General features: G+C 42.5%; 1 protein-coding gene across 1 annotated transcript in view; it reads left to right on the top strand.

Moving 5' to 3' along the window:
* The window catches only part of LOC109870511 (KH domain-containing, RNA-binding, signal transduction-associated protein 2), a 124380-nt gene that overhangs the window by 43045 nt on the left and 59212 nt on the right, over positions 1-22123 (top strand). Inside the window, 1 exon segment of the mRNA XM_020461035.2 lies at positions 17062-17178. Coding sequence (XP_020316624.2) covers positions 17062-17178 — 117 coding nt within the window.

Here is a 22123-nt window from a genome sequence, read left to right on the forward strand (position 1 = left end):
TCTGCTGCAGAAGAGTTGTCTAACAACAACTGCTATACTGAGGAAGTTGAGATTGTTCACATCTCATCACCTCTCAGATTACTGTGAATTTTTTGAAAACAATCAATAGCTGTGGAAAGAGAGATTTGGCTTGTGTTGTATTGACCTTTATTGCATCACCATCAAACCAATTGTTTTCAGAGGCCTTCCACATGATTGGCCAAGCTGTCAGATACACAGCGTGATCAACCAAAAGCCTTTGGAGCTAACATGGTATGTTATTTCTTTCCCCAACCTTCCTGCACAACAGTGAGAAACAATTATAATGTCAGTGTTTGACGGTCAATCATCAGCGCGTGAACGGACCAAAATCGTCAAAAAGTGAAGCACTTTTCTGTTCTATGAGTGACGTCAGTCTGGGTCTTTGAGAGAAATGAATTACCACGTTAGCTACCCCTGATTGATTCACTGAAATCTATAAGCATATGGACAGCACTCCCTGAAGACGATGAAAAAATACACCCATTTTACAAAGCTGCGTCAGGCATAACAGGCTTGTTTGACTTCTTTGCTGATGCTGCACCTTCCACTAATAAAGCCGCTCCAACTTTCTCATGACATGTGCAGTCTTTTTACAGGTCCCCGAGAGGCAATCCGTCCCATTTGTGAAGTCCTTTTTATTTGTCTTTTCTCTCCAGCCCAGATGGGAGGATGAAGCTTCGGCTTTAATGCTGCAATGCAACAAACAGTCACCACGTACAGATGCTCAGGGCTCTGTCTACACCACATACCTTTGCCATGATAATCAACAGCTCGCTGGGCTTAATTGACATTTTGAATGCTGATTATTTATTTCTACCATTGCTTGAATTTAGTTTGTTTTTATTTCCCTTTGCTGTCTTAATGAGATTTAATTGATTCACATCAAATACCCCCTAGGCTTGGAATAGATTTTCAGGTGCTCTGCTCTCCACGAAACGGTTGATTCTTTATTGTTTTCTGCAGACAGGGTTTTGGTTTGGAAGAGCACACAAACCTTGTATGTCAAAGCTAGTATGACATAATATGCATGAAATAATGTATTCATCAAATGTAGATAAATGCAGTAAAACAACTGACAAGCAACATATATTTCTATTTCCTCCTTGATTCAAAATTGTACTATAAACTGCGTGGTTCGACACCTGAATGCTGATTGCCTGAAAGTTGTGGTATATCAGACTGTATACCACGGGTATGACAAAACATGTATTTTTACTGTTCTACTTTACTGGTAACCACTTTATAATAGCAACAAGGCACCTCTGGGGTTTGTGGTATATGGTCAATTTACAGGGGCCATATACCACACCCCGTCTGGCCTTATTGCTTAAATAAACCTGTGGAGTTTTACTGTCATCCTGTATGCAGTTTGATCACAGCAAGATCCCGCTATTCACCTACAGATTCAAGATTCATCCATGTGAATTAGTTCATGCAGTAATCTCATCACGCCTGGATAACTCCAGCCAAAACAGTAACGAAAGTCTCAACATACACAATGCTACAGACTGTGTCCACACTAACCACAATGTCATCTTACCTGCACTGTTTAAACTCCATTTAGTATGTTACTCAGTTAGGACATTGACACGGTTAGCCTCATTGTCATACACGTTGCATATACTTCTCCATGTCTGTTCGGCTGGTTTGTAATTGGCTTAAAAGTGCATATTCCTGATTAGAAACATTCCAGCGCAGATAAATATAATTATACTGCAGATTAAAAGCTGTAAAACCTGCAATATTAACAAACTGTTGTAGTAGTGATAAAAATGTAACGTGTATGATCTCAAATTGCATTAACTGTTTGCCATGTGTCATGACTTGACTTTAACATTCATCTGATGACTGTTATTTATCTAATCAACTAACTATGTTTAATTGTTTCCCGATTAAAGTAATCATGTAACAATTAACTCATCAGGATCTGGGGCACCACGAGAGTGGTTCTTTAAAGAGTTACCATCTCCCAAATTGAACTCTGTAAGGTCTTTACCTATCACATAATTTAAACAATCAACTAATTAATCATGACCTCATAACCTCGTATCATATCATCATTCTGAACAGTCTTAACCTCCTTGCATGTTAACTAAACAGAGCCTTACTTACGATTCAATACTAGACAAATTGGTTGAATTATTTATGTACTAGCTAATTAATGGTAACACAGGATAAACATGCATACTTAATACGTTAACAGATCCCTAGCAGAATGACACAACATAGCTGGTTCTGACAGTTTTCATACTGTTGTCCTTCTTTGTAGTTGTCCGGTATCCAGTGACTTGTCGTGTATTCCTGAACAGAGTTTATTTTATTTTATTTCGCTCCTGAATGTGCTTCTTTGAAGATAGGCAAGCCAGCCAGGTCGATGGTTCCCAGTGGGGTCATGAGAGTAGCATAATGCAATGACTTGAGCAGAGTAGAATAGTTCTACTTAAATTCGCTTCACTTAGGACAGCTAACCATCCGTACTAGTGATTGTCCGGTAGGTGAGTTTATCGTCTCTACCTCATGTTGAGATTAAAAGTTCAGACCACTTTAAACATGCAGCTGCAGCTTGATGTCTCTCTGGTCTGCTATTTTAGTTTCTTACCCATCATTTATACAGTTTGCAGGAAAGGGGCGGACATGAGGCATGACTTGTCAGTTACAAAGTAATGTAAAACAATTATCTCTTATAGTTTCTCAAATCACATCCATCGATTAACAAAAACACTTTCATAATTTTTCATGTTACATGCACCATACATAGTATGGAAACTTTGTACATGTAGTGGGTATACTTTCCAAGTTACAGTATTTCCTTTATAACATTGTTAATGACATCACAAAATAACAAACAAAATGGCACTAATGTTCAATAGATGGCCTCTGACCATTCCCCACATTTTAGGTTATAAATATTGTTCCAGTAGTTGCTTTTGAACGTGTTAGAGTTTCAGCGGGAAAAAGGTCTGTTGAGACAAAGCACATTCCTTTGGTGGATTTGGAGAGAGAGACCTACATCTTCTCCCCTTGATTTACAACAAGACGTGAGTTGTTAATCCCCCCTAGTTCTCCCCCCTGATTGAAGTTATTCACTGCAAACCTGATCTGACCTATTTGAATTCTCGTGGACAGTCATGACACATGATAAACAAAAAAACAGCTTCTTGCCCTTGAAATATTCCCAGTCATGTATTTTTGGCTTTTAAATTGTATTTTAAGTGGCTACATCCATTTTTGGACATAAATTAATTATGATTCTTGAAGACTACAGTACAACTGCCTCACTGCTTAGTTCAATGGTTGTACCCCATGAGAACTAAAAATATAAACTTGTTTTATTCCAATGTTTGTAAACAATGTAAATGTAAACACTGTATATCCTCAAAACCTGGTTAAAACTATACATTTTATATCATGGATGGTCAGTCCATGCATCCATATCCCTGTCTATGAATTTAAGAGTGTTAACATTTCTCCAGGCCCATCCCTCAGCCTTATACCAAAACAGAGGCCCGCTTTGGCATTTTTTTCAATGAAGGATTCTAGCTTTAAAATACATAAACCTGCAATATAAACAAATGTTATAGTAGTGATACAAATGTAACATATATATTATCTCAAAATTGCATTACCTGTGTGCCCTGATAAGCAAAACCCCAGCTTCTTGCCCTTAAAGAATTCTGAGTCATTTGTTTGGCTTAAAGAGCCTTTGAGTTTTTTTCCAAAGGAAAAGTCTCCCTCCAGGTACACATGCAATGACATTTGGTCCTGTGAGCCTCACCCATTCAGGCTTATCAGTCTTCAGTTCTTGTGACCTTTACATAGCGGTGTATCTGCGCTTTGCACATAGAATAATCCCATTGTATTGCCAAAGAAATCCATTGTCCCAAAGGAGGACCGACCTTGTTGAAAGGTGTTAAACATAGATAAGGCCCTGAATAGGACCTTACAACACGTTGTAGGAAAAGTTAAGTGGATGTAAGATGGTATCTTGGGTTTTTCTTTGCAAGCCTGCTGAGACAGACCTGTTGGTTACTTTGTTGTACACAAAGCTGTTTATGAGATAGTATACAAAAGTAGTGATACTGTGTTTTTGCTTGCTGCAGAGAGGCTTCAGGCATAAATTGTTTTCCTCTGAGAGCAAAGCAGAGGTCTTGAGTGTTTGCTTCTTCCTCCTAGCTTGTAGTTAGCTCAGTTGAACATCTGCCTCCGGCAGAAAACTTGTACACCCCCAAACATTCTGATCTAAGGAGAAGGGTTGCACTGCAGAGTGTAATCTTTTGACACTGCATAGGAAGAATCATTAGTAATAGCCAGGCAGTTCTTTCTGGATACTAACAGCTTGTCAAAGAACTAGGGCTGCAAAGCTACTGGTATTTTACCAAAGTTATTCAAATAAAATCTATGGCAATCCATTGTAACTTTGGTCATTTATACTTGAATAACTTGTTTTTTTATTCATATGTAGTGTTAATTTATTATATCTGTGTCCATATTGTTCAATGGTGTATAGTAGATAGACCATACGGGTCAAGAGAAAATAGCCTAATTCATGAAAAAAGCATCTAATCAACAATGGCATTATGTTCAATTAACTGACTTTTGTCACAACTGCCACCAGTTTGACCACAAAACATTGACAACCAGTACATATTGACATAGTAAAATAAATGCAAGTTTGTAAAAAATATATGTAAAAGGATATTTCATGCTGAAACTGTAATGAACACGAGGGGAGCGAGCTGGTTTCAAGCGCAGGGAACAGAAGGTGTTTATTGCAAAGGACCACAGGTGGAGGCAGGTAGCTGGGTCCAGGGGCAGGCAGAAGGTCATACACAGGAGGAGGCAGGTAGCTGGGTCCAGGGGCAGGCAGAAGGTCATACACAGGTGGAGGCAGGTAGCTGGGTCCAGGGGCAGGCAGAAGGACATACACAGGAGGAGGCAGGTATGTGGGTCCAGGGGCAGGCAGAAGGTCATACACAGGAGGAGGCAGGTAGCTGGATCCAGGGGCAGGCAGAAGGTCATACACAGGAGGAGGCAGGTAGCTGGGTCCAGGGGCAGGCAGAAGGTCATACACAGGAGGAGGCAGGTAGCTGGGTCCAGGGGTAGGCAGAAGGTCATACACAGGTGGAGGCAGGTAGCTGGGTCCAGGGGCAGGCAGAAGGACATACACAGGAGGAGGCAGGTAGCTGGGTCCAGGGGCAGGCGGAAGGACATACACAGGAGGAGGCAGGTAGCTGGGTCCAGGGGCAGGCAGAAGGACATACACAGGAGGAGGCAGGTATGTGGGTCCAGGGGCAGGCAGAAGGTCATACACAGGAGGAGGCAGGTAGCTGGGTCCAGGGGCAGGCAGAAGGTCATACACAGGAGGAGGCAGGTAGCTGGGTCCAGGGGCAGGCAGAAGGTAATACCCAGGGGGCCCAAAAGGGCAACAGTAGTGTGAGCTGGAAAGTGGGCTGGAAAGTGAGCTGGAAAGTGAGCTGGAAAGTGGGCTGGAAAGTGGGCTGGAAAGTGGGCTGGAAAGTGGGCTGGAAAGTGAGCTGGAAAGTGGGCTGGAAAGTGAGCTGGAAAGTGGGCTGCGTTCAGGGGCTCTACATGTTTGAGGGTGTGAGTTGGAAGCAGACGTTATAGAAACCCTCATATTTAACAGCAATGGTATTCAGTAAGTTGATGATTTGTATTTAGGATAATGTTTTACAGCTTTGTCATTCCATTTTTTTAAATAAAATGTATCTTATTCAATTATTTCTTATATTTTACATGTGATAAGGCCATACAATGGGCCAGAGATCATTACAGAGACCTTTGATAATCTGAAGTACCCAAAAGGGCCACTAGATGTCTTGTGATAGATTAAATAAAATGTTTGAAAGATGCCAAAATTCTGGTAGTTTACTTTGAACGTTTCCAGTAATATACCCTCCCTTTGCAACCCTACAAAGAACCAGCAAATATACGCAAATGTTGAGATAGAACAACAAGTTATAGACACACATTTCATCATCGTGTTTTTTATTTCTCCTTCAGAAAACTGTGTGACTGACTGCTGATCTTAGAGAGCGTAAGACTGTCACGCTTGACTCTGTTTCACGGTCCAGATTAATTTAGTCCAGTCAGACCGGGGTATTCATTGTGAGGTTGTTGAGTCTCATCTGTAGGGATAATGGCTTTAATAACCTGTCAGCTATTCTCCTTCACAGGAAGCAGTCCTAATGTCCTGTTTGTTTACACAATATCTGAGGTATTGTCCCACTGTGCCAAGGCTCCATGACTATATCTGTGCTGCTGGCCCCCTGTACCAAGGCTCTATGTCTATATCTGTGCTGCTGGCCCCCTGTACCAAGGCTCCATGCCTATATCTGTGCTGCTGGCCCCCTGTACCAAGGCTCTATGTCTATATCTGTGCTGCTGGCCCCCTGTACCAAGGCTCCATGTCTATATCTGTGCTGCTGGCCCCCTGTACCAAGGCTCCATGTCTATATCTGTGCTGCTGGCCCCCTGTACCAAGGCTCTATGTCTATATCTGTGCTGCTGGCCCCCTGTACCAAGGCTCCATGTCTATATCTGTGCTGCTGGCCCCTGTACCAAGGCTCCATGTCTATATATGTGCTGCTGGCCCCCTGTACCAAGGCTCCATGACTATATCTGTGCTGCTGGCCCCCTGTACCAAGGCTCTATGTCTATATCTGTGCTGCTGGCCCCTGTACCAAGGCTCTATGTCTATATCTGTGCTGCTGGCCCCCTGTACCAAGGCTCCATGTCTATATCTGTGCTGCTGGCCCCCTGTACCAAGGCTCTATGTCTATATCTGTGCTGCTGGCCCCCTGTACCAAGGCTCCATGTCTATATCTGTGCTGCTGGCCCCTGTACCAAGGCTCCATGTCTATATATGTGCTGCTGGCCCCCTGTACCAAGGCTCCATGACTATATCTGTGCTGCTGACCCCCTGTACCAAGGCTCCATGAATATATCTGTGCTGCTGACACCCTGTACCAAGGCTCCATGTCTATATCTGTGCTGCTGGCCCCCTGTACCAAGGCTACATGTCTATATCTGTGCTGCTGGCCCCCTGTACCAAGGCTCCATGACTATATCTGTGCTGCTGGCCCCCTGTACCAAGGCTCTATGTCTATATCTGTGCTGCTGGCCCCCTGTACCAAGGCTCCATGTCTATATCTGTGCTGCTGGCCCCCTGTACCAAGGCTCCATGTCTATATCTGTGCTGCTGGCCCCCTGTACCAAGGCTCTATGTCTATATCTGTGCTGCTGGCCCCCTGTACCAAGGCTCCATGTCTATATCTGTGCTGCTGGCCCCTGTACCAAGGCTCCATGTCTATATATGTGCTGCTGGCCCCCTGTACCAAGGCTCCATGACTATATCTGTGCTGCTGACCCCCTGTACCAAGGCTCCATGAATATATCTGTGCTGCTGACACCCTGTACCAAGGCTCAATGTCTATATCTGTGCTGCTGGCCCCCTGTACCAAGGCTACATGTCTATATCTGTGCTGCTGGCCCCCTGTACCAAGGCTCCATGACTATATCTGTGCTGCTGGCCCCCTGTACAAAGGCTCCATGACTATATCTGTGCTGCTGGCCCCCTGTACCAAGGCTACATGTCTATATCTGTGCTGCTGGCCCCCTGTACCTAGGCTACATGTCTATATCTGTGCTGCTGGCCCCCTGTACCAAGGCTACATGACTATATCTGTGCTGCCAGCCCCCTGTACCAAGGCTACATGTCTATATCTGTGCTGCTGGCCCCCTGTACCAGGCTCCATGTCTATATCTGTGCTGCTGGCCCCCTGTACCAAGGCTCCATGACTATATCTGTGCTGCTGACCCCCTGTACCAAGGCGACATGTCTATATCTGTGCTGCTGGCCACCTGTACCAAGGCTACATGTCTATATCTGTGCTGCTGGCCCCCTGTACCAAGGCTAGATGTCTATATCTGTGCTGCTGGCCCCCTGTACCAAGGCCCCATGACTATATCTGTGCTGCTGGCCCCCTGTACCAAGGCTACATGTCTATATCTGTGCTGCTGCCCCCCTGTACCAAGGCTACATGTCTATATCTGTGCTGCTGGCCCCCTGTACCAAGGCTACATGTCTATATCTGTGCTGCTGGCCCCCTGTACCAAGGCTACATGTCTATATCTGTGCTGCTGCCCCCCTGTACCAAGGCTACATGTCTATATCTGTGCTGCTGGCCCCCTGTACCAAGGCTACATGTCTATATCTGTGCTGCTGGCCCCCTGTACTAAGGCTACATGTCTATATCTGTGCTGCTGGCCCCCTGTACTAAGGCTACATGACTATATCTGTGCTGCCAGCCCCCTGTACCAAGGCTACATGTCTATATCTGTGCTGCTGGCCCCCTGTACCAAGGCTACATGTCTATATCTGTGCTACTGGCCCCCTTTACCAAGGCTCCATGTCTATATCTGTGCTGCTGGCAACCCTGTACCAAGGCTACATGTCTATATCTGTGCTGCTGGCCCCCTGTACCAAGGCTCCATGTCTATAGCTGTGCTGCTGGCCCCCTGTACCAAGGCTACATGTCTATATATGTGCTGCTGGCCCCCTGTACCAAGGCTCCATGTCTATATCTGTGCTGACCCCCTGTACCAAGGCTCCATGTCTATATCTGTGCTGCTGGCCCCCTGTACCAAGGCTACATGTCTATATCTGTGCTGCTGGCCCCCTGTACCAAGGCTACATGTCTATATCTGTGCTGCTGGCCCCCTGTACCAAGGCTACATGTCTATATCTGTGCTGCTGGCCCCCTGTACCAAGGCTACATGTCTATATCGGTGCTGCTGGCCCCCTGTACCAAGGCTCCATGTCTATATCTGTGCTGCTGGCCCCCTTTACCAAGGCTCGATGTCTATATCTGTGCTGCTGGCCCCCTGTACCAAGGCTCCATGTCTATATCTGTGCTGCTGGCCCCCTGTACCAAGGCTCCATGTCTATATCTGTGCTGCTGGCCCCCTGTACCAAGGCTCCATGTCTATATCTGTGCTGCCAGCCCCCTGTATGTTAATGCCACAGATTCATCACAAACTTGTTCCTGCTGTGCTGTGTCTTTACATCCCTGTTTCATTGGGGAACAATGTGAGAAAACGCAGCATCCCCTGAATGTTAAACCAAACACACACACATAGTCCCCATGATTGCTTAGGTTTTTCCATATTTTTTCCAAGTTCAGGATGAAAAGTAATTGAATCTCATAGATTTTCATGATTGTTACTTGCACTAAGCATTATTTGAGGAGGTTCCATTTGGCTTTTTTTAGTTGTCAGCAAAAGAATGTAGCCTTCAACTTTCCTTTCCAAATTAATTCCAAGTATAGATTTAAAATATAGTATTGCCAGAACCCTTACAATAACATTACGCTGTCAGTAATATTTCTCCAAACAAATACAGTACATTTCATCCATTCCCCAAACCCAAGACATTTCTTTCTGTAGGCTCATTAGCCCTGTAGTCTCAGCCATCTCTTTCTGGCCTCCACTTAGCAGAGTGCTTCTCTCTCTCTCTCTCTCTCTCTCTCTCTCTCTCTCTCTCTCTCTCTCTCTCTCTCTCTCTCTCTCTCTCTCATCGGAAACACGTTTACATTGCCATTGCCAATGCAAGTGAAATAGATAATAAATCAAATGAAATAAACAATATAAAATGAACAGTAAACATTACTCTCACAAAAGTTCTAAAGGAATAGAGACGGTGTTGTAACGATGTACAAAGTCTCTCTCTCCTCTCTCTGTCTCTCTCTTTCTCTCTCTCTCTCCTCTCTCTGTCTCTCTCTTTCTCTCTCTCTCTCTCTCCTCTCTCTGTCTCTCTCTTTCTCTCTCTGCCAGTGTCTAAGCTCTGTGGAACTAATGCCGCTGTCCACAGACGCCCAGTCATCCCTCAGCCATTAAAGTGCAGGGAGGCAGACAGACCTCCGCTCCGCCTCAGGCTATAATCTCCCTATCAGGCCAGAACTGGGATTACCCAATAGCACAGCTGGCTAAACAAGCAGGGACTTTCTGACTGTCTCAGACCATCTGCAGATCTCATTTGGCCTCACAAAACTGGAGTGGGGGGCTAGGGTGCAGTGCACAAACACACACCTGAAATCCATCAAAGAGGAACTCCTTTTTGAGGTGTAATCCTGCATTAGGATTACACCTCCAATTGTCTGCTGGTATGCTGTGTGAAATTGTTGTTTATGCGTATTGTAGCCTAAGTGTGTTGTAGTCTGACTCCTCTTTGCTCTCCAACTGAGCGTAATGACAGTTTTAGCTGTCTTTAAGGAGTGTAATGACAGTTTTAGCTGTCTTTAAGGAGCATAATGACAGTTTTAGCTGTCTTTAAGGAGCATAATGACAGTTTTAGCTGTATTTAAGGAGCGTAATGACAGTTTTAGCTGTCTTTAAGGAGCATAATGACAGTTTTAGCTGTCTTTAAGGAGCGTAATGACAGTTTTAGCTGTCTTTAAGGAGCATAATGACAGTTTTAGCTGTCTTTAAGGAGCATAATGACAGTTTTAGCTGTCTTTAAGGAGCATAATGGAGCATAATGACAGTTTTAGCTGTCTTTAAGGAGCGTAATGACAGTTTTAGCTGTCTTTAAGGAGCATAATGACAGCTTTAGCTGTCTTTAAAAGAGCCTCCTCCAAGGACAGTACTCTCTAATGTTACTCTAATGTTGCCTTGATCTGTCAAGTGTTTCATAGGGTTTCCATTTTTTATTGTTGTTTCTTAAAGATGTAATTTGCAGTAGGGGGAAACAGCGCCACTGGCTGCCCCACATCCGTTATTATAGTCTTTGTTGCCGAGCTGAGGAGCGCCACGAAAGCATGGTAAAAAAATTGCAGTACTTATTGTGCTTTACTATTGTGTATGCAATGATGTCAGAGGGGGAAAAAACTGTTTTCGTTGTTTACAGTAATGTTTTTGTTATTGTAATATCGCAAACAGATTAAAATGGTACTCCAGTCTCCTTTTCACCTCATTTAACACCTGTTTTACTTAACAAAAGGCACATCTCAATAGGTGGTTCAGGTAAGTCATGACATGGCAGTGGGAGGCCGGTGACATCACAGATTCCCATCATTGAATGCCCTACTCCATTAAATCAAATCAAATCAGACACATGGTCAGCAGATGTTGATGCAAGTGTAGTGAAATTTATTTATTATTAGGCAAGTCAGTTAAGAACAAATTCTTATTTTCAATGACAGCTTAGGAACAGTGGGTTAACTACCTGTTCACGATCAGAATGACAGATTTGTACCTTGTCAGCTCAGGGGTTTGAACTTGCAACATTCTAGTTACTAATTCAACGCTCTAACCACTAGGCTACCCTGCCGCCTCAAATGCTTGTGCTTCTAGTTCCGACAATGCAGTAATAACCAACGAGTAATCTAACCTAACAATTCACAACAACTACCTTATACACACAAGTGTAAAGCGATGAAGAATATGTACATAAAGATAATTAAATGAGTGATGGTACAGAACAGCATAGGCAAGATGCAGTAGATGGTATACAGTACAGTGGTGGCCCTCTTGAAGCATGAAGGAACAGCAGACTGGGATAAGGATTGATTGAATATGTCTGTAAACACACCAGCAAGCTGGTCTGCGCATGCTCTGAGGACGCGGCTGGGGATGACGTCTGGGCCTGCAGCCTTGCGAGGGTTAACACGTTTAAATGTTTTACTCACGTTGGCTGCAGTGAAGGAGAGTCCGCAGGTTTTGGTAGCGGGCCGTGTCAGTGGCACTGTATTGTCCTCAAAGCGGGCAAAGAAGTTGTTTAGTCTGTCTGGGAGCAAGACATCCTGGTCCACGACGGGGCTGGTTTTCTTTTTGTAATCCGTGATTGACTGTAGACCCTCCCACATACCTCTTGTGTCTGAGCCGTTGAATTGCGACTCTACTTTGTCTCTATACTGACGCTTAGCTTTAAGTTTGCAGTTGTGTCTAAAAAACTATAGTTTGATCAAAACATATTTTCGGGGGCCTTTAGTGTGTGTACTTTACTGTATTTATACTTGTGATATTGCTTTTCAAACAGTAAAAGTTCAAAAATCGCTGGAGGACAATTCCAGCTTTAAGAAGTGGCCTATTTCAAACCTTTGCTTCTTGAATAGGCAAAGAGGATTCTGAATATCAATGACTCCTTTGTACCATTACCATCAGCATTGCAGTGAATTCACTGTTCAACAATACAGTTAGATTAACCACTATATTGTTGTAATACGAGGTAAACAGCTCTTTTGCTTAAGGATAATGCCATTTTAAACATCAACCAATTCACAGGTGAGATGTTTAAGTGAAAAAAATGGGGGGGAAATTGTTGACGGGCGTCTTCTGCTCTAAACAATTTGTAGTCTTCACGGAAAGCATCATTTGCAAAACTGTTTGACATAGAAACACTGGAATTTTTGCGGAAAAATAAAACCTTTATTAATTACGAAATTATGAAAAATATTAATACCATTCCACCCATTAGACCACTAGGCCATTTGACTGCAGGAAAGAGAATAATGCATTTCAAATAGTCCAACTGTGAAGTGCTGAAGTCGGAAGACAAATGTGCTGTGCGAGAGGCTCAATAGATTACAGCCATGTAAACTTCCTTTGTGAGCTGCATGACAAGACAGTCATTTGCAGCCGTTTCCGTTCAGTGTGACATTCAGTGGGAAGGTTGCCACAGTGTTTATTGAGGATGTTTCACCTTTTGTTTTATTGAAATCTCGGGGCTCGTCTCTAAGGAGATGTGCTCTAGCAAGTAGTGATTGTCTCGGTTATGTCACTGTGATTATTTTCTTCATATTTCAAGTGTGTTTAAAGGTCACGTCAGTGACTTCTCACAAAGAACATTGCTGATGTCAGGGCATACATCTCAGGATCTATGGATCTCAGGATCTATGGATCTCAGGATCCATGGGCAATTTTAAACTTGCAACATGATACTTGAAATATTCACATTTGTGTTAGGTGAAGAGCATGCAGACATTCTACTGGTTAAATTACAAAACTAAATGTAAGTGGTGTATTAGCAAGTAGACATAGGATTGTCAATCAAAACATTTTGGATGAATGAAGATGAAGATGGGGGGGGGTCACCCATAGGCACCAATGTGAAAGCAGCTGGGTCTGGTCTGCTTGGTTCATTGACTGTGTTTGAACCAGAAAAAATGAGGGACTAGGATGTCTCGCTTCCTCTTCAGTCTGTGGTTTAACCATTTTTTTTGGTAAATGGATTCTAATAGATTTGAAAGAAAATCGCCTGAATCGAGTTGAGTGGTCAAACTGGTTTGCAGTGTACCGTCTGTAAAAACATTTAGAAGAAAATAAATGTCACCCACTTCAAAAAAAACATATGCCCTCGGCGCAAGGGAGCAGTTCTCTGTCACAGAGACTCATGTGTAAAAAGTAATTTACTCACACATTCACAGGTACTCACAGGAGCATGACTGTCCTGAGCTGTACACTCTTAGAAATAAACCCCTTTGGAACCCCTTTGGTACCCTTTTTTCAGAGAGTGTAGATGCAACACATCCTGATTGTCTAGTCAACTTTACCCCTACCCACATGTACATACTCTATTACCTCAACGACCTCAACTACCTCCTGCTCCTGCACATTGACTCAGTTCTGGTACACCTTGTATATAGCCTCGTTATTGTTTTGATTGTGTTACAATTTCCTTTTTATTTAGCAAATTTTGTCTTACTTTGTTAACCCTACATTGTTGAAAATGGGCTTGTAAATAAGCATCTAACCACTAGGCTACCTGGGGTGGCAAGTAGCATAGTGGTTAGCGTGTTGGACTAGTAACCAAAATGATTGCCAGATCAAATCCCCGAACTGACAAGGTAAAAATCTGTTGTTCTGCCCCTGAACAAGGCAGTTAACCCACTGTTCCTAGGCTGTCATTGAAAATAAGAATTTGTTCTTAACTGACTTGCCAAGTTAAATAAATATTGGACTGTAAAGTCTAAACCTGTTGTATCTAGTTGAAATATCCCAAAAAGGCCATCATAATTTGTGACGAATGGCCACCAAGCCCTTAATAAAAACTAAGTCTGAAATTGATTTAATTTGATTTTCTATTGATTTTTTATCAACCCCTACAAAAATGTCCACCTACAATTATAATCCACATAATAATTAATGTCCTGTTGCTGGAAGGTTATTCTCTTGCTGTCGCAAACCGTCTCAAATTAAGATTCTACATTTGTATGTTGTTTCATGTAAAATCAGTGGCACTGTATGCTATTGTGCAGGTCTGTCTGTAGGTTGATTCTGCTACTACAGGATAGAGCGTACTCAGCGCAGCTGTTTCTCCATGCATGACCATTCCCCCTAGGCATTACCATCCCGTGCTAGTGGACAAGTGGGCATGACTGAGCATGATTGAAATCAAAACCCAACCCTCAAATATCCAATGATTTAGGAACGTCGTATTTTTTTGGAAGATACTGACTTTAAGTCCAAAATTATTCTATTTACACTTTGCAGTAATTTGGATTTGAACAAATGATTTGTACGAGTCAGTACTAGAAGGTGTACATAATGCTTGTTTTTGTTTATCTGCATCAACAAACCTCACATCCTTTGTACATAAAGTCATAGTCATACTCTTGATATAAACACAATCTTCCCATTATTTATTTAGATTAGTACCTGCGTAATTCCACAAGTAAAAAATAAAAATCCCCATACAAATTTGCTGCTTCAGCAACACACCCAGATTCTAACATCCTCAGCCTTATCGGTGTTGGGGCTGCAGGGGGTGGCTTGCATCATTTCAAACCTCATTTAACACTGAACCATGCCCCCTTCTAAAGCCGAAATTGCCCACCACGGAGCCTAAGAGTGGCTCCAGACATTCATTAGCGTAATGAGAACAGGCCACTGTTCTGCTGCCGCCCAGCGAGCTACTTCTCACTGTAGTCGTGGCGACCATCTGCTCCAGGGCTCCCAGCCAGCTGTAGGATATTCCTGTCAAAGCAGCCCCAGAGAAGACAGAATACCCAACTCAATCACCTCAGAAAGAAGAGATGGATGGAGGTAGAGTGGAGCTCTGTTGGCGATGTATGTTGGACTTCTCCGAACCGAATCCTTTTGCTTTTCATGCGGTCCTTCATGATGTCAGAGATAAGATAAGCTGAGTATGCAGTCATGTGCCACTTCGGTATCCGCCAGTTTGCAGCTGCAATACAGAAAACAGTTGACCATGGCTCCGGGTGGCTGAATAGCCTGTAGAGCCTCAGTGCATGGGGAGGGGGGTCCTTGTGTAATCTTATGAATAGGTTATAGTAATTCGTGAGGCCAGGGCAGGAGATGTCTAGATGGGTAGTTGACCAACTGTTCAGCTCTGGAGGAGGTTGAGTTATCAGCTGGTCACAACAAACATTTGAAGGTCAAGCCATTCATTTGAAAATGTTGGTGGAGTGGTCGAGAAATGAGAACAACGGGAGAGACCTCAACAGGATTTTTGGCAGTTGTAAATCTAAATCACTTAATAACCCATGGGGTGTTTCAAATTGGTGTTCTGATTGTGGTTTTATTGAATGAATAGTCTGAGAATAATTACTTTTCCATTAGCAAAGGACTCAACTAAATCACTTCTATTATGATGTTGAGGGTCACCATTGTGGTCACTGCAAATCTCCAACAGTGACAAAGAAAAAAGACAGTAACAGTAATATCCTGAGGCCTCGTTTTTAGTCCAACAGCAAGTCTACAGTCTGAGATGAGTTCTGTTAGCCAGTGCCTGAAGGCAGGCATTTGATAGTTCCTCATCTGGATAGTGATTCCTTGATTTCCCAATGGGAAGAAAATCATTATTTCTCACTTTCCTGGCTCTGACCTCTGGATCATTCCCAGGAATTGTATTGGCTGGTGCACATGTTTTATTTCCTCTCCATACAACATTGATGACCCTGAGCAATAATAAGACATGACTGACTCAGCCTCAGCGGTTTAACTAAGGGACAGAGCTGATAACTGTCTGTGTCTCAAATATTCCCCATATTTCATATATAGTGCACTACCCTATGGACCCTGGTCAAAACTAGTGCACTATAAAGGGAATGGGGTGCCATTTGGAACACAAAGGCTGTTATGTTCTACCTCAGATGAGATTAAGACCCATTCACATGGGTATTGTGCAGCACACATGGCTGAACATTGTTGAATTGTTGCAGTTTTTTCCATGTCTTTTTTTGTTTTATTCAGCAATAGTGAAAACTTCTTCGGGATCGGTGTCCCTTCCACGGGATGGTTGAGCTAACGTAGGCTAATGAGATTAGCATGAGGTTGTAAGTAACAAGAACATTTCCCAGGACATAGACATATCTGATATTGGCAGAAAGCTTACATTCTTGTTAATCTAACTGCGCTGTCCAATTTACAGTAGCTTTTACAGTGAAATAATACCATGATATTGTTTGAGGAGAGTGCACAATTTTGAACATGAACAGTTATTAATAAACAAATTTGGCACATTTGGGCAGTCTTGATACAAAATTTGGACACCAATGCAATGGTTCATTGGATCAGTCTAAAACTTTGCATATACACTGATGGAATAATACATTATGGCCTTTCTCTTTCATTTCAAACATGATGGTCCCAAAAAATACAAAAGAACAGTTGTTTTCTTCTTTGTATTATCTTTGACCAGATCTATTGTGTTATATTCTACTACATTCCTTTCACATTTCCATAAACTTCAAAGTGTTTCCTATCAAATGGTACCAAGAATATGCATATCCTTGCATCAGGGCCTGAGCTACAGGCAGTTAGATTTGGGTATGTCATTTTAGGCTGAAAAAAATTTATAAAATAAAAAGGGGGCTAATCCTCAAGAGGTTTTTAAAAAAAGGTTGATTGTTAGCCAACTGTAATCTATATTTTTCTCTAATCTTTTTTCCCCTTGCAGTATGTAACCTAATTTCCATTTACTTCAGTATGTAATAGGTATATAATTGAAAACTGTCAAGGAAGCTGTTTTAGAAACATTGCCTTTCCTCTCCTCTGTTGCAGTTTAATTTTGTTGGGAAGCTGTTGGGTCCACGGGGCAATTCCATGAAAAGATTACAAGAAGAAACAGGAGCAAAGATGTCCATCCTCGGAAAAGGCTCCATGAGGGACAAAGGAAAGGTATGATGACAACACCTCCTTGGAATGTAGTCCCTGACTGTCTGTATGTTTTCACCTTCAATTTATTACCTACTGTATGATGTAGAAAACCTTTTTTGGTTTGTTTTTACCTTTATTTTGACAGGGAGTTATGTTCAGACCAATGTCTCGTTTTCAACTAAGCCATGCACAATACAAAAATACAGGCATCAAGTACAAATACGAAATGCAATCAACAAATAGGAAATACAAAGAAAAAATGAAATAAAAACAAAACACAAGCATATAAAACAAACATATTCCAAACATGTATTACATCTTTGGCCTCCCGAGGGGCGCAGTGGTCTAGAGATTCTGGTTCGAGTCCAGGCTCTGTCGCAGCTGGCCGTGATTGGGAGACCCATGGGGCGGTGCAGAATTGGCCCAGCGTCGTCCAGGCTAGGAGAGGGTTTGGCCGGCAGGGATGTCCTTGCCCATAGTTCTCTAGTGACTCCTGTGGCGGGCCAGGCGCATGCACACTGACGTGGACGCCAGGTGTACGGTGTTTCCTCCAACACGTTGGTGTGGCTGGCTTCCGGGTTAAGCGGGAATTGTGTCAAGAAGCAGTGCGGCTTGGTTGGGTTGTGTTTTGGGGGACCTTCGCCTCTCCTGAGGCTGTACGGGAGGTGCAGCGATGAGACAAGACTGTAAGTACCAATTGGATACCACAAAAATTGGGGAGTAAAAGGGGGTTAAAAAAAACAAAAAAACATCTTTAGAATTTTCTGAATGAGGCTCAATGACATTCATTACATAAAATATCCCGGTATTTTGTCAAATGCTAGCCTGATGCACAAAATGTTTAATTGAGAGGTCAACCTTAAATGCATTCAAATATAAAATGATGAAAGTAACTGTGCCACAGTATGTCTGCATGTTAACGCTTCTATAGCCAAGATAAATGTAATAGGGCTTTACGTATAGAGAGCATTTTGCTTTCCAGCCAGGCTATTCATTCTCACTGACTCGTGGTCCCCTGAAACCAGCCTTATCTGAGGATCAACACCGGCCTAGAGAACAAAGTCAAAGGTCTGGGTGGTCCAAGTAGCTCACTCAGGACATTACTGGAGCTTCAGTAGGTTCCAGTGTACAGCAGCTGAATAATGTTACACAGATATTGTTAGACCTGAACACATGAATACACACATCTATAGAGGATGATAAAAGACTTGCTGAACTGTACCACCTCAGTGATGGAAAAGGAGAACCGTGTTCTCTAACACCCTACACAGTGGACGCTTTAATTCTGGTAGCTGTCAGAGTTATTGAGCAAAACACTTCTTTGTACTGAGTATTGAAGCTCTAAATGTTTTACAATTTGTGAATGTTGCCCCCTTACATACTGGCATTTGGTACTTAGAGAATGTATAATAGTCAAAGCCTTTTATGAGAGGTTGCCTTCGTTTAGATTGTCCGTTATTTGAGACATACTGTACAAGCACGTCATGGAGTTATCTCCTGTATTTGTTACATTTCACATTTTCTTACGTCTTGTGTAGACGACCGTCTGTATCACCATGGATATGCACACAGTAAACATGCCTATAAAACAATACACCTGTTGTTCCTATTGTCAGTGGTGAACAATGATGATGCCTTTGAGTAAAACATGTTTTGCTCTTTTTGGAACCAAATAAAATGTCCCTTCTTTATGAGCACAACATTACAATAACCTTTCAGACACGTTTACAATGGACTTTATATGAAGTGAGCGTGAATAGAAAGTCTGAGGGAAGGAGGTCAATTGGATTGCGAAAAGCTCACATCTGATATGCTCATATTGCAATGTAAACACCCTTGCAATATATATTTTTTCACCTCAACTCCAACAATAGGATAATGTATGAATACCCTGATGATTATCTTGGACTTGATCCATCGTTTTGACCACAATCGAAATTGACAGCCTTGATCTGCATTTTTCTGGTGGTTTTTCCATGGCAGGGCTCAGGAAAGCTTGCCATGCAGTAGGCCACCCTAAAATGTCAACATACACAATGTTTACTGTTCTTGAGACTTGATTTGAACACAGATTTATGTATTCAAAGGAGATGCTGCTTCTTGCCTTAATACTCAACAGTTTGACATCTCTCCGACTCAAGTCTGCATTGATGCATGCGAAGAGTAGATTGTGAAAGATAACATCAAGGCATAATATCTCCACACTCATCAGTCCCTGTGTATAAACATGTTGGTTGTGCTTGGTTGTAAGATCATTTCAGCTCCACAACAGAACTTCACAGACATTTTTATTTCATATCTAATTTGATTATTGAGGCTGCACTTGCATATTTTTGCATATATTACCCAGAACAGATCCAGTATCAATTGGTATATCTCCAGATCAGTTTATTTTGAAAACTTCATATCGTGTGTACAACAGAGGTGTACTGATTCTCTAGGTGAATATTTGAGCATGCATATATTTGCATAAATAATTATCTTGGGGAATTTCAGACAATCCAACTGACCCTTGTTTGAGTCATGTAATACAAACTAATTGTATTTTTATTTATCCGTTATTTTACTAGGTAAGTTGACTGAGAACACATTCTCATTTGCAGCAACGACCTGGGGAATAGTTACAGGGGAGAGGAGGGGGATGAATGAGCCAATTGCAAACTGGGGATTAATCTTGAGCAAATATAAATGAATCAATGTTTTCATCAGTATTGAAGTCTATTGCTTTGAACTGAACCAATTGGGAGGACAAATTTTACATACAGTATTTTATGGAAATTATAAATTAGCCCGATTGAACACAAATGAAGGCGGGTCTACAAACCACATGAGGGACAGAGTTTTACCAGAGGAGATGGCCGCCGTTTTATGGTCTCCTAACCAATTGTGCTATTATGTGGGGGGTTTTCCGGCATAGTTGTAAACTATTTTGTACATAATGTTTTCTGCAACCATATCTCGATCACTCACCTCGATCACTCACCTCGGATTAGACAAAGAGCTTCTGGATATCAGGAGCGCGATCACTCACCTCTGATTAGACAAAGAGCTTCTGGATATACGGAGCGCGATCACTCACCTCAGATTAGACAAAGAGCTTCTGGATATCAGGACAGCGATCACTCATCTCGGATTAGACAAAGAGCTTCTGGATATCAGGACAGCGATCACTCACCTCGGATTAGACAAAGAGCTTCTGGATATCAGGACAGTGATCACTCACCTCGGATTAGACAAAGAGATTCTGGATATCAGGACAGCGATCACTCACCTCGGATTATACAAATATTTATTCAACAATAACAGCAGCAAGCAGGACTCACACGATAGTCTCCAAACAACCCACAGGGCAGACATCCCAATTATTCGCAAAAGGAAGCGACAGAGAGGACAAAGAGCCGGATGCCTCGTCCGGACCCTAAGAAGACAACTAGGAAAGCTGCATTTACCGTCAATATTACTAGCCAACGTGCAATCAGTGGACAATAAACTAGACGAGGTAAGATCACGAATATCCTACCAACGGGACATAAAAAACTGTAATATCCTATGCTTCACGGAATCGTGGCTGAATGACGACATGGATATCCAGTTAGAAGGATACACTCTGCACCGGCAGGATAGAACAGCGCACTCCGGTAAGACGAGGGTGGGCGGTCTGTGCATATTTGTAAACAACAGCTGGTGCACGAAATCCAAGGAAGTCTCTAGATTTTGCTCACCTGAAGTTGAGTATATTGTGATAAACTGCAGGCCACACTACTTGCCTAGAGACTTCTCAGCTACAGTGCCTTGCGAAAGTATTCGGCCCCCTTGAACTTTGTGACCTTTTGCCACATTTCAGGCTTCAAACATAAAGATATAAAACTGTATTTTTTTGTGAAGAATCAACAAGTGGGACACAATCATGAAGTGGAACGACATTTATTGGATATTTCAAACTTTTTTAACAAATCAAAAACGGAAGAATTGAGCGTGCAAAATTATTCAGCCCCTTTACTTTCAGTGCAGCAAACTCTCTCCAGAAGTTCAGTGAGGATCTCTGAATGATCCAATGTTGACCTAAATGACTAATGATGATAAATACAATCCACCTGTGTGTAATCAAGTCTCCGTATAAATGCACCTGCACTGTGATAGTCTCAGAGGTCCGTTAAAAGCGCAGAGAGCATCATGAAGAACAAGGAACACACCAGGCAGGTCCGAGATACTGTTGTGAAGAAGTTTAAAGCCGGATTTGGATACAAAAAGATTTCCCAAGCTTTAAACATCCCAAGGAGCACTGTGCAAGCGATAATATTGAAATGGAAGGAGTATCAGACCACTGCAAATCTACCAAGACCTGGCCGTCCCTCTAAACTTTCAGCTCATACAAGGAGAAGACTGATCAGAGATGGAGCCAAGAGGCCCATGATCACTCTGGATGAACTGCAGAGATCTACAGCTGAGGTGGGAGACTCTGTCCATAGGACAACAATCAGTCGTATATTGCACAAATCTGGCCTTTATGGAAGAGTGGCAAGAAGAAAGCCATTTCTTAAAGATATCCATAAAAAGTGTCGTTTAAAGTTTGCCACAAGCCACCTGGGAGACACACCAAACATGTGGAAGAAGGTGCTCTGGTCAGATGAAACCAAAATTGAACTTTTGGCAACAATGCAAAACTTTATGTTTGGCGTAAAAGCAACACAGCTTATCACCCTGAACACACCATCCCCACTGTCAAACATGGTGGTGGCAGCATCATGTTTTGGGCCTGCTTTTCTTCAGCAGGGACAGGGAAGATGGTTAAAATTGATGGGAAGATGGATGGAGCCAAATACAGGACCATTCTGGAAGAAAACCTGATGGAGTCTGCAAAAGACCTGAGACTGGGACAGAGATTTGTCTTCCAACAAGACAATGATCCAAAACATAAAGCAAAATCTACAATGGAATGGTTCAAAAATAAACATATCCAGGTGTT

Source organism: Oncorhynchus kisutch, linkage group LG25, assembly GCF_002021735.2.
Source record: "Oncorhynchus kisutch isolate 150728-3 linkage group LG25, Okis_V2, whole genome shotgun sequence".
Lineage (NCBI taxonomy): Eukaryota > Metazoa > Chordata > Actinopteri > Salmoniformes > Salmonidae > Oncorhynchus > Oncorhynchus kisutch.